At 47.1% G+C, this 17,048-nt stretch overlaps 1 protein-coding gene across 1 annotated transcript; it reads left to right on the forward strand.

The window, feature by feature from the left end:
- Positions 1-5: 5 nt before the first annotated feature.
- BPIFA3 (BPI fold containing family A member 3) lies at positions 6-11,710 on the forward strand. The gene is made up of 7 exons (XM_030830588.2): positions 6-129; positions 6,021-6,171; positions 8,265-8,372; positions 9,238-9,387; positions 10,599-10,683; positions 11,098-11,161; positions 11,676-11,710. The coding sequence occupies exons 1-7, from the start codon at positions 6-8 to the stop codon at positions 11,708-11,710; spliced, it is 717 nt and encodes a 238-aa protein (XP_030686448.1).
- The last annotated feature ends 5,338 nt before the right edge of the window (positions 11,711-17,048 follow it).

Consider the following 17,048-nt stretch of genomic DNA (forward strand, 5'->3'; position numbering starts at 1 on the left):
CCAAGATGCATTCACTCTGGAGGCTCCTGGTCCTCCTCAGCTCACTGGCCTTGCCCTTGGCACTCCATAAGCAGCACTGGCCTGGCCTGGCCAAGACCCACAGAGACAGCAAATCGGGTCTGGCGAGAAGTAAGCTAAGCCCATGTTCTGCCCACTGTCACAGGGAGGGTAGGGAAAGCATTAACTTGACCCCACCACTGACTTGCTAGATGACCTGGAATTGGTCACTTACCCTCTTCTCTTCCTTTTCTCTTAGACCTGAAGTACACAAAATTGAGTTTGAGTTGATCATACGCCTATTCCTAGCACATCGTCATTATCATGAACCATGGCAAGACCCCTCTTGTGTTTTATTTTATGTTATTTTCCTCTCGACCTCTTACTCTCACGCCCATTCCCCTCTTCCTTGGCAGGCATTGCAGCTTGTTTAATATAGGTGTTGGCTTTTTTGGGGTGGTGCTGCGCAGCGTGTGGGATCTTAGTTCCCTGACCAAGAATTGAAGTCGGGCCCCCGCAGTGAAAGCACAGAGTCCTAACCACTGGAAAGCCAGGAAATTCCCTAATATATGTGTTTTTAAATGTCCATATCCTTGTAAAACATACAGTGTTTTGATTTACATAAATGGTAAAGCTATATAGATTTCTTTTTTTTTTTTTTTTTTTACTGTTTTCACTGGACACCGTGCTGTTGACATCTGTTGCTTCAGACTTGTACAGAAAAGTCCATGAAATACATCCACTTCATCATCACTTGGCCATTTCCCTAGGGATGAACACTTGAGTTGTCTCTAACTTCCCACTATTATAAACTACACAGCAATGAACATTCTCACGTGTCCTTCTTAGAACCTACGGGAGAATTTCCCTGGGATATACCCCGAAGGGAGATGGCTGGGCTCTAAGGCAGGTGCAAACTGAATTTAACTAAAGACTGCCGGATTGCTTTCTAGGATGGCTGTGCAGGTCTACGCCCATTCCAATAACAAACAAGCATACCTGTATCCCTTGTTTCCCAACACTGGAGAGAATCCACTGGTATCAGCCTCCTTGGGCTGCCACAGCAAGATACCACAGACCAGGTGGCTTGAACAACAGACATTTATTTTCTCACAGCTCTGGAGGCTGGAAGTTCAAGATCAAGTTGCCCACAGGGTTGGTTTCTGGTGAAACCTCTCTTCCTGGCTTGTAGATGGCCACATTCTCACTGTGTCCTCACAGGGTCTTTCCTCTGTGTGTGTACAGAGGGTGAGCGAGCACGTTCTGGTGTCTCTTCCTCTTCTTATAAGGACGCCAGTTCCATCGGATTAAGGCCCCACCCTTATGACCTGATTCAACGTTAACTCCTCCCTCAAGGCCCCATCTCCAAATACAGTCACATTGGAGATTAAGGCTTCACTATATTGATTTGGGGTGGGGGGAGCACAATTCAGTACATAACAGCATCCTTCTAATTGTTTGCCAGTCTGATGTGTGTTTGAGTGATATCTAATTGTTTTAGCTTGATTAGTGAGATTAGTTTGATTAGTGAGAAGTTTGAGCAACACGTCTTAATTCTGTTAGCCATTTTGACTTCTTTGAATTCCCTGTTCTTATCTTTTGCCCATTTTTCTATTTGCTTTCCAATTTTTTTAATCCTCTTTGATTTGAGAAGATGTTAATTTATTCTTGACATTAGTCCCTTGTCAGGTCTAAGCATTGGTAACATCTCTCCCAAACTGTCACCTATTAACTTTGCTTGTAGACACTTCATTGAACAGGAATATTTTCAAACTCATCAACATTTCATCTTATGGTTTATATTTGATGAGTCTTAAGCCCTTGTCTCCAGCCTGTTTTTTCTAACAGCTTTACAGTTTCACTTTTCACATATAGGATTTTAATCCATTTGGAGGCTATCTTTATGTATGTTTACATCTGTAAATTAGAGATTCAGCTTCACTTCTCTCCTTATGAGTCCATTCAACCCACCTACTAAATGGTCAGCTTTCCAAACACATGGATTCCCTTTTGAGTTCTGTGTTCTGTGTCTGTGTAACTGTTTCTGTACCCAAAACATAATATTTTAAATACTACATCTTTGTAAAATGCCATTTTATCTGATAGAACTTTCTTCTTCCAAATGAATCTTAGACTGTGTTGAGTTCCTTAAAAAAGAGAAAAAATCTTCTGGAAATTTAATTAGGGTTTCACTGAATTTGTTTATTAATTTAATGACAATTGACATTTTTGCAGTATTATGTTAGGCAATTACAGAAGTAATATATCTTTCAATTTATTCAGATTATATTTTAGATCCCTTAATAGAATTTTAAATTTATATAAATGTCTTAAGTATGTTTTGTTAAATTGATTCCTAGAGAATTTATGGGTTTTGTTGCCACAGTAAATATTGCCTAATTTTCTATTATATTTTCTAGTTGGTATTGCTGGGACAGATGAGAGGAAAGCTGTTGATTTTTAAAAATTAATCTGCTATCCAAAAGTCTTACTGACCGCTTATTAGTTCTAATAATTTGTCTTATTTATTCTGTTCAATTTTCTATCTAGAGGATTATATCATCTGCAAATAGTGACAGTCTTATCTTTTCTCTTCTAAACCTTATACTTCTTGTGCCTTTTTCTTATCTTGCACTATAGCCAAGGCCTCCTATAGGAATGGGAATATATCTAGAATTCTCCACTTAGTATATTTCTGTAGGTTTTTGGGATATAGTTTTTATCATGTTAAGAAAGTCCCCTTATATTTCTAGTTTCCTAAATTTTTCTTAATCATAAATATTGGTCCTTAACAAATGTTTTTCTGCATCTAAAAATTAATCCATCTTTTTCTTCTACTCTGTTAATGTGATAAACTGTATTAATAGATTTTCTTATGTTGAACCCATCCTAGCATTTCTGGAATAAATATGATATTTTTATAACATACTATAATTATCTATTTATAATCTGCTATTATTATATTATTTTTATAATGTACTTTATTATTTTTATCATGTATTATTTTTATAATATACATTAACGTATTTATAATGTATCAAACTAAAATTTATATTTTATAATGTAACATGATATTTTTATAATGTACTATTAGCTATTAGATTTGTTAGCTAGTAATTTATTTAGGATCTTAGCAAATTTTTCATACATAAAATTGATGTGTAATATCTTTTCCTTGTACTATTCTTGAAGCAAGTTGTACTAGCCTCATAAAATGAATTTTGCATCTTCTTTTTCTGTTTTCTTTCACAATTATCTTTTCATAAAGTTGGGTAAAAGTCTTCCATAAAACCATCTAGATCAAAACTTTTGGGGAATGAGATCACCTGTTTCTTTTTTTTTTTTTTTTTTTTTGCGGTACGCGTGCCTCTCCCGTTGCGGAGCACAGGCTCCGGACACGCAGGCTCAGCGGCCATGGCTCACGGGCCTAGCCGCTCCGCAGTATGTGGGATCCTCCCTGACCGGGGCACGAACCCGTGTCCCCTGCATCGGCAGGCGGACTCTCAACCACTGCGCCACCAGGGAAGCCCTGTTTCTATTTCTTAATGGTTTTAAGTTATCGATGTTTCCCATTTCCCCTCATCATGACTTGGCATTTTATGGTTTGCCACAAATGTATGCATTGCATTTAGGTTATCAAATATATTCACATGTGGTTGTGGCTCCAGGTATCCTCATCTGTACAATAGGTGCAGTTAGAAAGCTGTTTCATTGGGCTGCTTTTCAGACTTAAATGAAGGCAAGTATGTGCAAAGTGTTTTTCAACTGTGAAAATGTTTATCTCTACAACCACTTCTCACGTATCTGTTAGGGTGTTACAGAAAACTCAAGTCAATCTGGTTTAAACAATAAAAAAAAAGTATTTCACACAACTGAAAGTCATAGGTAGGGCAAGCTCCAGGTTTGGTTCAATCAGCAGCTCAAAGCTGCCAACCAGAACTGAATTTCATCCTTTTTTAGCTCTGTTATCGTCATGGTTTCATCCGCAGGGTTTGGTTCACAGTGTGATAGGAAAATGGTGGCCAGTGGCCATTGGAGCTATAGGCTGTCTTGTTCCTTTCCAGTAGGAGAAAGAGAAAGAAACCTTCCCCTCAAACATGAAGCATAGGGTCTGTTTAGTCTGATAGAACCAACTTGGATCATATGCGAACTTTGTACCTGTAAGAGTCACCATGCAATGATAATCAACAGCCTCATCTGGACCAGGAATTGAAAAGAGTGTCTGAATCAAAAGAGGGGTCAGGGCTTCCCTGGTGGCGCAGTGGTTAAGAGTCCGCCTGCCGATGCAGGGGACGTGGGTTCGGGCCCCGGTCCGGGAGGATCCCACATGCCGCGGAGCGGCTGCGCCCGTGAGCCATGGCCGCTGAACCTGCGTGTCTGGAGCCTGTGCTCCGCAACGGGAGAGGCCACAACAGTGAGAGGCCCGCGTACCGCAAAAAAAAAAAAAAAAAAAAAAAGAGGGGTCAGATGGGAAGAATAGGACGAATGGGTGGATGGGAGAGTGGGTGGATAAGAGGATGGATGGGAGGATGTATGGATGAGTGGATGGATTGATGGATGGATATTGGATAGATAGATGGAGAATAGATGGGAGGATGGATGGATGGATGGATGGATGGATACTGGACTGACAACTACTAGTGTCTGCTGCTCACAAATTCCCAAGTGCTACTATCATCATCAACCAAGAACTACTAAGAGTTCTAGGCATACCTATAGTTTCACTCCATCCTTGAAACTATTTCTTTACTGTATGTTCTCCTACTAGATAGAAAAATGGTTTGTGTGTTTAGTGCCCAGTACTGAGCCTGATACCCAGTAGATGCACAGTAAATATCCTTTGGCTAAATGTCTCAACATTCCTAGTAAGTATCCTATGAGATGGGTATTATTACTGCCCTATTACACAGATGAGGAAATCAAGACTCAGGGAGGTAGCAGAGCTAGGATTTGAATCTATGACTATGACTATGACTAGATCTATGACTCCAGAGACATTTTCTTTTTTTTTTTTTAATTTTATTTATTTATTTTTGGCTGCATTGGGTCTTTGTTGCGTGTGCAGGCTTTCTCTAGTTGTGGCGAGCCGGGGCTACTCTTTGTCCCAGTGCGCGAGCTTCTCATTGCGGCAGCTTCCCCTGTTGCGGAGCACGGGCTCTGGGTGCACGGGCTTCAGTACTTGTGGCACACAGGCCTAGCTGCTCGGAGGCATGTGGGATCTTCCTGGACCGGGGCTCGAACCCGTGTCCCCTGCATTGGTGGGCGGACTCCCAACCACTGCGCCACCAGGGAAGCCCCAGAGACACTTTCTGCAGCAGAAACATGGGGTGCTGAAAGGGGGTCTGGGGGCTGGCCCTGGAGGATACTGGTGAGGTGTGACAATGGCTTCTGTGGCTCTGCAGTAATACATAGTTCTCAGTGTGGGGCCTGAACACCTAGAGGGTTGAGTCAGTGCAATAAATGTGTCTTGAGGTGAGCTCTGAGGTTTGTCAGAACTGGGCCCCCAACCTGGGCAGCTGGGGTCTAGGGTCCAGAGAGCTAGGACTTCACGCAGGTCAATAGCTTTTCAAATTTCCCTCCTTTTTGGAATTCATTCTTTTCCACTGGTAGCTCCACCCAGCCTTGCAGTTTATTCCGAGCATGGTGGGGGAGGATATCCATTTATTCTTTCCTTATTTGCCCACCTCTTTTTCTCTTCAACCAACATTTACTGTGATCTAGATCCCGTACGTTAGGCTCTGTGTTCCACGTTCAGAGATGCGGCACTGGGCAAATTTCAACCATAATATCTCTCTTTAGCAGCTGTTGCCTGCCAGACCCTCTGCAGGTGTGTCACACCGGCACTGCAAAGCATCATTTCACGGATGAAGAATGTGGATCTCAGTGTTGGGGGCAGGGGGATGACACACCAATCACTCAGCAAGAGGCCGGTGTGCCAGCCTGCAACCTGGGCCTCCTGGCTCCAAACCCCCCACCTTTGCCAGGACATCGTGCAATGTCACTGGTCCCATATCCATTTCCAGTTATTGTGCAGGGCCTCACGAAGCGCAATACAGAGTGCCGAATCCAGAACATCCGCTTCCTGGACAGTCTGAATGCCTCCAGGCAGACGGCCTCGGGGATGGTGGGCTGGCTAATTGGCAGCATGAACCTTCAGCAGCATCAAGAAGGCAGGTGAGATCTTGAACCCCGTCACTGGCCCTGGGACTCCTGATAAAGCTCTAAGAGGGCAGAGCTTGAGGGCATGGCAGTACGAGGCCTGTGAAGAGGAAAGGAGGGAAGATTGGAAGGAGATGTCACACCCAACACAAGGATGAGTAGGGGGCCCAGCACAAGGGGTCACTGGGAGAGGCAGCACAGCAGAATAATTAAAGGTGAAGGTTTGGGAGCAAAAGTTTCTGCATTTAAATCCTGACTCTGGGGCTTCCCTGGTGGCGCAGTGGTTGAGAGTCCGCCTACCGATGCAGGGGACACGGGTTCGTGCCCCGGTCCAGGAGGATCCCACATGCCGCGGAGCGGCTGGGCCCGTGAGCCATGGCCGCTGAGCCTGCGTGTCCGGAGCCTGTGCTCCGCAACGGGAGAGGCCACAGCAGTGAGAGGCCCGCGTACCGCAAAAAATATAAAATAAATAATAAATAAATCCTGACTCTGCCACCAAATTTGGGGAAATTGCTGGGCCACTCTGGTCTCATCTATAAAATGGGTGCCCAGAGCACAGCCTGGATAAACATCTGGGGTGCCAAAGGAACCCAGGACTAGAGTCTGACATTTGAACCCCACTCTTGCTTGAAAGCTGGGTAACTCTGGGCAAGGCATTTGAGCTCCCTGAGCTCCAGCCTTGAGTCCTCCTCAATGAAATGGGCGTAATTATCCCTGCGTCCTGGAGTTGTTAGGAGCTTTCCCTGTGGCACATAATGGATGCGTAGCCATTGGTATAATTAGCCTCGCAGAACTGGGCCTGTCCTCCACCTCCATCTTCCCCCCTTCCTCTCAGTGGATGCAGGCCTCCCCAGCTGCCTGGTCTCAAAGCTGCTCAAATGTAACACCATGATCCCAGCCTGCTGTGCCCTTGACCTACCTTCTCTCCGATTTGAATCCCTCATTCCCTCCCTTTTAATGAGCGCCAGTACTCACCAGCAGGGTTTCCCTTGCTGTGTGCAGTCACAATCACTTCCCTTCATTCATTCCTTTAACAATTGTTACAGTTATTCATTGAGCACCTACTGTGTACCAGCACCTGGGCTGGGTACTGGGAATACAGCTCTACACAGACCTACAGTCCCTGTCCTTTTGGATCTTACATCCTAGTTAGTGAGATAGGACACAAAAGTACATAACTAATTTCAGATGGAGGGATATAACATGAAGACAAATTTAGCCAGGTCAGGGGTGAGAGTGATAGGGCTGATCGGGGGACCTTCCTATCCCTTAAGTAGAAATATGAATGAAGAGAAGGAGGTGAGTGACATGAGGTCATGGAGGCACAGTGAGTGCAAAGGCCCTGAGGTAGGAAGGAGATTGATGCATTTGAGGAGGAGGAAAAGTCCTGTGTGGCTGGGTGAGCAAGGGGAGGGTGGTAGGAGATGGGGCTGCAGAGGCAGGTGAGGCCAGACCCTGCAGATCTGAGGGGCTGTGATGCGGAGTTCAGATTTTATTGCAAGAGCAGTGAGAAACCAGTGGAGAACACTGAGTGATAGGGGAGTGTTAAGGCCCCTCTGGCTGCCACATGGAGATGGTTTGTGGAGAGGCCAATATCGTAGCCTGGAGCCCAGAGAGAAACTAGAGCATCTCCAGGCAAGAAGTGATGGTGACCTGGACCAGACGAAAGCAACAGAGTAACGGGAAGTGGCCCATTTCAGGATATATTTTGCAAGCAGAGCCAACATGATTTACTAATGAGTGGAATGTGGCGGTGAGGGATGGAGAGAAGTTGAAGACAGCTCCCACGGTTTGGGTCTGGGCCCCTGGGAAGGTGGTGGGGCTATCCACTGAGAGCGGGAGGCTGGCTCTGAGAACGGGCCCAGGGGCTGGGTCTGCAGTTGGCTATGGGTTTCACAAATCAGTTGTGTGGAGCTGTTCGGGGGCGCTCAGGGACAGCTTGTAACCCCAGGGCTCCTGCAGGGAGCTCTTGCCCTCAGAGCATCTGTAAAAGGATCTGACTCCAAATCCGACTGCTAGGAGACAGGCCAGCCTTGTCTGTAACGCCCAAGGCCTTGAGGTCTGAGACCCTTCACCCTTGCAGGGGTCTTTGCTCTTTCCTTGTGCAGCGCCAACGTCACCAACATTCAGCTGGACTATGGTGGGATCCGGATGTCTTTCCATAAGGAGTCGTTCTTGGCAAACATCTCACTTGAATTTGACATTGACTCAAGGCTGTAAGTCATACAGAAGCGGGGCCTGAAGGGCACTGTTCCTCTTCACTGGGAACCTGGGAGTGGGGGGAGGGGGGCGGATTTGGGGAACCCAGATCTTTCTGCTGCAAACTGGTTTCAATTCCTGGTTTCCGAACTCACTTGCTGTGTGACCTTGGGCAAGTCACTTCACATCTCTGAGCCTTGGTTTCTTCAGCTGAAATATGGATGGTGATCACTGGTCAGTGGAGGCAGGTCATATGCTCATTTAAACCTATGTGAGTTCCCTACAACGATTTTTAAAAAGAGAAACAGGGGGCTTCCCTGGTGGCGCAGTGGTTGAGAGTCCGCCTGCCGATGCAGGGGACACGGGTTCGTGCCCCGGTCCGGGAAGATCCCATATGCCGCGGAGCGGCTGGGCCCGTGAGCCATGGCTGCTGAGCCTGCGCGTCCGGAGCCTGTGCTCCGCAACGGAAGAGGTCACGGCAGTGAGAGGCCCGCGTACCAAAAAAAAAAAAAAAAGAGAGAGAGATATAGAGTTTAATGATCGCATCACCCTTCCCTCCTCTGGTTTAGACTACCCTTTAACATCTACTGCCTCTGGGAGGGCTCCACTAAATTGTAAAGATTTTTAGAATAAGATTAACTCTCAATTTTTGAATTTCCGAAGGCCCCCTAATCTGGTCTATTTAAAGGATTTTCAGAAGGTACTCTGGCTAGTAATGTTTTTCTCCTTAATCGCTGACCACAGAATTTAACATCCAGGCAACGTGGAGCCCCACTGGGCTGATGTCTTGAAAGAGACACTCTCCGTGTTGGCTGCTTCCTCCTCCTTCTATTCTTTCTCTGTCTCCTGCCCCTCCCCCCTCCTCCTCTCTCTCGTCCCCAGGCCCTTCAATAACCAGATCATAAAGACACACGCACGCATGAACCTCGCTGTGGAGTTCTGGCTGGAGAAGGATGAGTTTGGCCGGAGGGATCTGGTGATAGGCAACTGCCGCGTGGAGCCCAGCAGCATCCGCATGACTGTCCTCGATGAGTAAGATCCCAGCCGCCCCTCCCCAGGGCTGGGCCCCTTCCTGACTGGCCCTGGCTGCAGCCACAGGTCTCCACTACCTCCTGGGTGAGCCCCAAAGAGATCTCACCCAGGATCTTCCCCAGGATCTGTTCCTCCTCCTGCATCCCCATCCCAGAGGTGACCCTGCCACCCTCCCAGAAGCTAGACTCCTCCTCCGCCTCACTCCCCACAGCCCATCTTCCACAGGTCCCATCAATGACCTCCTGGCAACCCTCACCTGCTCCCTTTCTCTCCATCCCCACAGCCACTGACTGGGCTCGTAGTCCACTTCCTGGACCACCGTGGGAGCCTCCTCCAACTTTCCCTGACTCAGACCTCACCGCTTTCACTCTGTTCTCCCCCTGCAGCAGAAATCACTTTCTAGCCCAGAAATCTAGCCACGTCAGCCAGCCCCTGCTCCAGACACTCCAATGGTTCTCCAGTGCCCTCTGGATGAAGAGCAAACTCCTGGATGTCACTCAAGGCCCTACTTGTCCTGTCCCCTACCCCACTCTGCAGCCCTTTGCCCTCAAGTCTCTCTGAAGAACCCCCCTCCATCAGTATGCCATATATTTTCATACCACCGTGCCTTTGCACATGCTGATCCTTATGCTTGGATGCCCCTCCTTCCTTCTTTAAAGCTCTTCCTCGTCACTCATTCATTCAACAAATATTTGCTGAGAACCTACTATGTGCTAGGCACAACATGCTTGACGCTAGGGATACAGTAGTGAACAAGATAGAAAAAAATAGACTTAAATAAAGATCTGTAGACTAGCTGACCAAGTGTGTCAACCCCAACAGACTGAGTACCTCAAGGGCAAGATTTGTGTCTGATCTCTCTCTGTAATTCCAGAATGCTGAAAGCAACTAGGTCATCAGTGGATATCCATTCATTTATTCATCAGACATTCACTGAATGCCTAGATCATGCCAGACATCCACGAAGAAAACTGTGGACTGTAGTTACTGACCTGGTTCTAACCTAATCAGCACTTAACTAGCTGTGTGACCTTGGGCAAGGCACATCACCTCTCTGAGCTGCGCCTTTGACTATTGCTTACAATGCTGCCTCTCACGTAGGGCTCTCTGAGGATTAAATGGCTGTGTGAGATGTTCTCCACACACAGCACCTGGCATTAGTATTGTCTGTATTTATCTGTTCTGTTCTGTATATCTATCTCTCTTTCTAGAGATATCCCACCAAAGATGAAACATTTTTTCCACAACCTCAGAAACAACCTGGAAAAAGTTATCCCACACCTGATAGAAAGTCAGGTAAGTTTCAGAAAAGTAGTTTCACCTTGGGCATTCTTGAGTCCGAGGGTCAGGGCATATATATTGGCATTTCAGCAAAGAATTGGGCTTTAGAACCTGAGAAATCTCAAATTAAGATGTTAAATTTTGCCATCTACTGCCTGTGTGTCCTTGGACAAGCCTCCCTGAGCCTCAGTTTCCCCATCTGTAACATGGGAACCATCACAGTCCCCATTTCACAGAGAGCCACAAAGATTCAGGGGGGCAAAGCACGGAAGTGCTGTGCATAGCACCTGGTGGGTAGTTGGCGTTCAGTACAAGGGAGCCACACTTGCCATGATTCCTTGTGGAAATCCCGTGGCTTCCAGCCACAGCCCCTCCAGTTTTCTTAGCCCACTCCCTGGTCTGACCCTTCTCTCTGTGTTGGTGGCCCAGGAATGTCCTCTGATCGATGAAATCCTCAGGCAGCTGGATGTGAAACTGTTGAAAAGCCTCATGGGTGAGTGAGCGAGGACTCAGGATGGGCAACTGGCCAGAAGAGGTGTCCCCGCTGCAGCTCTTATTGAGGCCTGCTGAGGGGTGTCTGCATGTGCTCTGAGGACACTCAGAGGTGACCATATGACCATGACCTTCACTATCCCCCGAGAGAGCTGGGACAGCAGAGGGCACCCCTACCAAGCTGGCTGTGCCCCGCCAATTCACCCAAACCTCCAGGTTACCAGAGCTTCTCCCAAGATCTCCACTCAATCCTTTAGGGAGCACTGCCCTCCCACACACCCAAGCCCTCCCCCATCCCAGTTGCAGATAAACAGATATAGTCCCTGCCTTCAGGGAGCTCACGGTGAGTGGAAGACACAAGAACTGAATAATTAGATATCATTTGAAGAGTTTTAATGTGAATGTTCCTGGCACCAGGCCTTGGTCAGCATGGATGGATGAGAGACCCCTTCGGTGTGGACCTGGGGGTCAGAGGGCAGACACCTGGTGACTGATTCTGCCTCTTCTCCTTACAGAACAGGCCATTGCTCATGAACTCAACCAACTTTGAGTCCAGCCAGCCTTCCACGAGCCAGACTTGAGCGCCCCCTAGCTGCCCACTGATAATCAGAAGGAGATTCCAGATTTGGAGGCTGCAAGTCGCCCTCAGAGTGGGGCTTCTGATGTGCCACTCTTACCACAGGCCCTGTGGACATCCTGTCCTCTTCCACAATAAATTCTAGCTCTGAAGGGTACAGAGGTCCTTCTGCCTGGGCCCTGAGGTTTGAGTTCCAAAAGTCAGACCTGACGAAGGTCCATCCTGAGACTTGGCTGATGGCTGATAAGGTCCATCCCAAACCCAGGATATGCCTGAGTTCGCTCGTCAGCCATGCCAGAGAAAACACTCTTTCTTTTCCTGTAATTTGCAGCCAATAGCGCATCCATGGATGTGCTCATCAGTGTGGGAAGGGCCCTGTTGCGAGTTCCCATCCCCTTGTTCATTCAACCCATGTTTATTGAGCACCTAATATGTGCCCAGAACCTTGCTGGGCTCCAGGGGGGTGAAGAAGAACAGTGACAGAGTGGTAAAGTATAAACACTGGCACTAAACAGATCTGAGTTCAAATTTGATTCAGCCCAACGAGAAGTTCCAGGAGGGTATAAACGTGCATCAGGGTGACCAATGACCCTCCAGCCCCCAGCACAGGCCTGACACCAAATGTGTGCCCATGGTTAAATAACGGGTGAGTCCTCGTCTTATGACTCCCTAGCTGTATCGGGGACAAGGCATTTTACCTTTTGGTCTCCCTCCCCTGCAAAGTGGGAATAGAAATCTTACACGATGTGGAGCAGCGGGGGCCTCACACTGCTGGAGGGAGATGAGTCGCATCTCCACTTTGTAAAACTCGTGGCAACATCCCCCGAAGGGCAACATATTCCTCCCTCTGACCCACAGTCCCGATCCTAGGTACAGAAATACATGCACATGGGCACCGCAAGACATGTCCAACATTGCTCATAGCATCCGTAGTCATAATAGCCCCGGAGTGAAAACTCCCTAAATGCCCATCCAAAGAATGGGTAAATGGAATTGGTAAATACCTTGTGGGATCGTCACCAGCGGAATGCTCTACAGTAATGAAAATAACCTACACCCACACAACCACGCGGATGGATCTCACACACCTAACAAAGCCAGGCCCCGAAACACACGTCTCCCATCTATATGAGGCTCAAACACAGCAAACCTAACCCGTGCTGTCAGAGGTCAGGATGGTGGCTACCCTCAGGGAGAGGGTTAGTGACTGGACGTAGTAGGAGGGCCTTCTGGAGGGCTGGTAACACTCTGTTTCTTGATCTGGGTGCTGTTTATGGGGAGGGTGTTCAGTTTGTGAAAATTCATTGAGCGGTTCACTTACGTGCATTTTTCTTATGTATGTTATACTTTAACAAAAAAATTTTTTTTGAAAATAAAAACTATTTACCAGGCAGGATGTTTGTAGGAGTACATGAAAAGACATTTGCAATATGTTTAGCATCTGCTAGGTCCATGGGCAATACTTATTAAAAGTCATTTAATTCATTGTTAATTATTTGATTAATGACTACTCACTTCTTAAATATAGATTCCTGCCCTCCTCCACCCAAGGAAAGGGACAGCATACTGAGAAATCAAGGGGAAATACACACACACACAATAGTAGTAGCACATACATCCAAGCACTCTGCATGTGCCAATCTTGGTGTTAGGAGTTTGCATCCAGCATCACATCAAATCCTCACAGAAACCCCATGAAGTCCAAAGCTGCTATCCTATTCATGCATAAGGACACTGAGGCTCAGAGAGGGCAAGCCACTTGCCCAAGGTCACAGAGCCAGGAAATGACCAAGTCGACTGCACTCAAGCAGCCAGACTCCAGAGCCCACAGCCTTGACCACTCTGAATCCCCACTTCAGTCTTCCATCCCTTCCTTCTAACACCCCTATCCCACCCACAACCCCACACTGGGAGAAAAATGTTGAAATCTGCGTTCTGCTAGATTGACAAGCTCAAACAAGGAAGTGTCAACAGCTCAAAGATGAGAATGGGGCAAGAGATACTCACGTCTCCATCTTTCAATTCAGACTCCCTAATCCGAAATGCTTCACTGGGGATCTGCAACCCTAAACACCCATGTTCACACGAATGATTCCCCCTGACAGCCTTGAGTTTACAGGGGTTTTCCGGCTCATGATTCAAAGAGCAAACATGGGAGGGCTGGGCCCCATCCTCCAGCGAGGTTGCCTGGTCCCGTGTGAAGGCAGCTTTTGTCTGTCTTCTTCCTGACCCTTCCAGGGGTGCCTTTCTCAAGGGGCCTCCTTGGGTTTCTCGCATTCTGTTTTCTTTTCATTTTGAGGTTCACAGAGCTGTGGACTCATTGTGTTTTCTCCTGGAGGAGCTTGTTTCACAATGGACCTCTATTATGATACTGGGGTCTGGGGTTGGGGGCGGTCGTTGAAGCAGAAATTCAGCCCCAAATACTCAGAAGCTTGCTCCAGGCCCTGCTCACCTGTGCTTGTAACTTCCGAGCCCTTCCGTACAGAGTTCTGACTCCCAGGGAAGAGAACCAGCATCCCACCCCCAAGTTCTGGAAAAATGACCTTGCATAGTTCAGAGTCCCTTGAAAAATAAAATGAACTCTGCCCTTTAGAAATGGATCTCATGGTTTTTTTGACCGGACTGGACAGATATTTATTAAAATAAAAAGGGAAGTGGCAGGACTCTAGATGTTAATTTTTCCTTTTAGTTCATCTGTATTTTCTCGATTTTTCACCAGTGAACACATGTTCATTAGCAATAATATAAAACGGATATACAGAGAACCACAAACACTGGATATACAGAGAAGAGGTAGCTTCCTTATTCGATCTGTAACTAACCCATTCTTCTTTACAGTAGCCACTTATTAGAGGGGAAACATTACATTTTCAGTCTATTTTAAACCATAGTTCAATTCAGTACATAAAAATGGATCCCTTGATTCGCAAAATGACACCAGTAAAGGCTCCCAAACACAGTCACAATCTGATACGTAGGAAGAAAAGGGCATGACCTCCAGTTTCTGACAAACACGTTGGGGAGGCATTGACATCGCCAATGCGGAAAACACTGTCTTGAAATGTTAGCTGGGTGTCCGTCCATGCTTCCTGATGCCCCATGACCCTTGCCCTGCTCAGGGCACTGGAACAAACAGTACCTGTGTTTCAAGGAAGGGCAACTTCAGCAGAAGCAGAGAGGAGGCTTTTGAGTCTACAAAGCCTGGGTCTCTGACAAAACAGCAGTGACAGAGAACAGATCAGTGGTTGCCAGTTGCAGGGGAAGAGGGAGGGGGTAACTATGAAAGGGCAGCCTGAGCGTATTTTGGGGGTGATGGAACTGTTCTGTATTATTGTATTATTGTGGCTACATAAAACTATTCATGTGGGCTTCCCTGGTGGCGCAGCGGTTGAGAGTCCGCCTGCCGATGCAGGGGACACGGGTTCGTGCCCCGATCCGGGAGGATCCCACATGCCGCAGAGTGGCTGGGCCCGTGAGCCATGGCCACTGAGCCTGCACGTCCGGCGCCTGTGCTCCTCAAAGGGAGAGGCCACAACAGTGAGAGGCCCGCGTACCACAAAAACAAAAAACGAAAAAAACCAACTATTCATGTGTTAAACTCATTGAATTATACACCCAAAAAAGGTCAATTTTACTGTAGGTTAAATTTTTTTAAAGACTGAGTTGTTTTGTTTGTTTGTTTGTTTTAGTTATAAGATACTATTTCTCTTTTCACTCTCTCTCCCTTTTTTATCGGCCGTACCCGGCGGCTTACAGTATCTTAGTTCCCCCACCAGGGATTGAACCCAGGCCACGGCAGTGAAAGTGCTGAATCCTAACCACTGAACTGTCAGGGAATTCCTAAAGCCTGGGTTTTTCAATTTCAAAATTTGGGGCATAGGAGACATTAAGAATAGCATATACATGATGAATTGAAGCAAGGTTTCCTGACCCCAGGACTAGAAAATTTCCCATGTTGGGTTGGTGGAGCGTGAGGGTCAAAGAGAAATTGAAGAGAAAATAGTTCTAGTGGGTTCTGAGAAGTATCTCATGGCCTTCTTCTCCCCAGGCAAACCTTGACGTGGGAGGAGGACAACAGAAACTCCAAGTCAACGTGCGGGATTCCAGAACAGAGGGGTTCTGTGTCCACATTCCCTTCCAGAACCAGGAGAGGTGGCAGGACCCCAGGGAGAGAAAGTTAACTGGAAGGTCTCAGTAGTTCCAGGCAGATGGGCTGCGGCAGTCCCCCGGGATCCTGCCTAAGACCCAAGGAATCGAGACACAGAACAATTTTGGGTGTCCAGCAAGGGTGTCCAGTAAAAAGTAAAGGCTAGGGCTTCCCTGGTGGCGCAGGGGTTGAGAGTCCGCCTGCCAATGCCGGGGACACGGGTTCGTGCCCCGGTCCGGGAAGATCCCACATGCCGCGGAGCAGCTGGGCCCATGAGCCATGGCCACTGAGCCTGCACGTCCGGAGCCTGTGCTCCGCAATGGGAGAGGCCACAACAGTGAGAGGCCCGCGTACCGCAAAAAAAAAAAGTAAAGACTAAATTCGAAGGGGGCTTTTGGACGGGAGGGAAGCACAGCATCTTGGCATCAAGGGGTCAGATGGCATATGGCTGCTTCTATATTTCCAGTCAAAACAGGGACAGGACAGCCTTCTTCAGATGCCTTGGCACAAATAAAGCCCCTGGAACAGAAATAAAATCCCAGGGGGAAATGGGGAAGTTTTTGTTACTCAGCAAAATGGCATGTGAAATGCTAAACTATACATACATTAGAAAAAAAATATGTAGGGGAGTTCGCTGGTGGCCTAGTGGTTAGGATTCAGAGTTTTCACTGCGGAGGCCCAGGTTAGATCCCCGGTCAGGGAACCATCCCACGTGCTGCGTGGCATGGCGCAGCCAATAAGCAAATAAATAAATAAATGAAGGGATTATGTATTAAAAAAAAAAATGTAGGGACCTCCCTGGCAGTCCAATGGTTAAGACTTTGCCTTTCAATGAAGGGGGTGCGGGTTCGATCCCTGGTTGGGGAGCTAAGATCCCAGAGGCCTTGCGGCCAAAACAACAAAACATAAAATATAAGCAATATTGTAACAAATTCAATAAAGACTTTAGAAAATGGTCCACATCAAAAAAAATCTTCAAAAAAAAAATGTAGACACATGAGTTTATGAAATGAAGTTCATACCCCATCCCCAGACATTATCCCCCACAGCCCTGTGAGGTAGATATTATCCTCCCATTTTACAGATGAGGAAACTGAAGTTCAAAGGTTTGGAGGGACTTGCCCAGGGTCACAGGATTTGAACCAGGGCAATATGCGCCCATAT

This window comes from Globicephala melas, chromosome 15, assembly GCF_963455315.2.
Source record: "Globicephala melas chromosome 15, mGloMel1.2, whole genome shotgun sequence".
Classification (NCBI taxonomy): domain Eukaryota; kingdom Metazoa; phylum Chordata; class Mammalia; order Artiodactyla; family Delphinidae; genus Globicephala; species Globicephala melas.

Excerpts from the sequence above, each read along its gene's own strand:
- BPIFA3 (XM_030830588.2), top strand. The coding sequence starts at position 6 with ATGCATTCACTCTGGAGGCTCCTGGTCCTCCTCAGCTCACTGGCCTTG. Across the intron at positions 6,172-8,264 it reads CAGCAGCATCAAGAAGGCAG|CGCCAACGTCACCAACATTC; the intron begins GTGAGATCTTGA and ends TTCCTTGTGCAG. Across the intron at positions 8,373-9,237 it reads TTTGACATTGACTCAAGGCT|GCCCTTCAATAACCAGATCA; the intron begins GTAAGTCATACA and ends TCTCGTCCCCAG.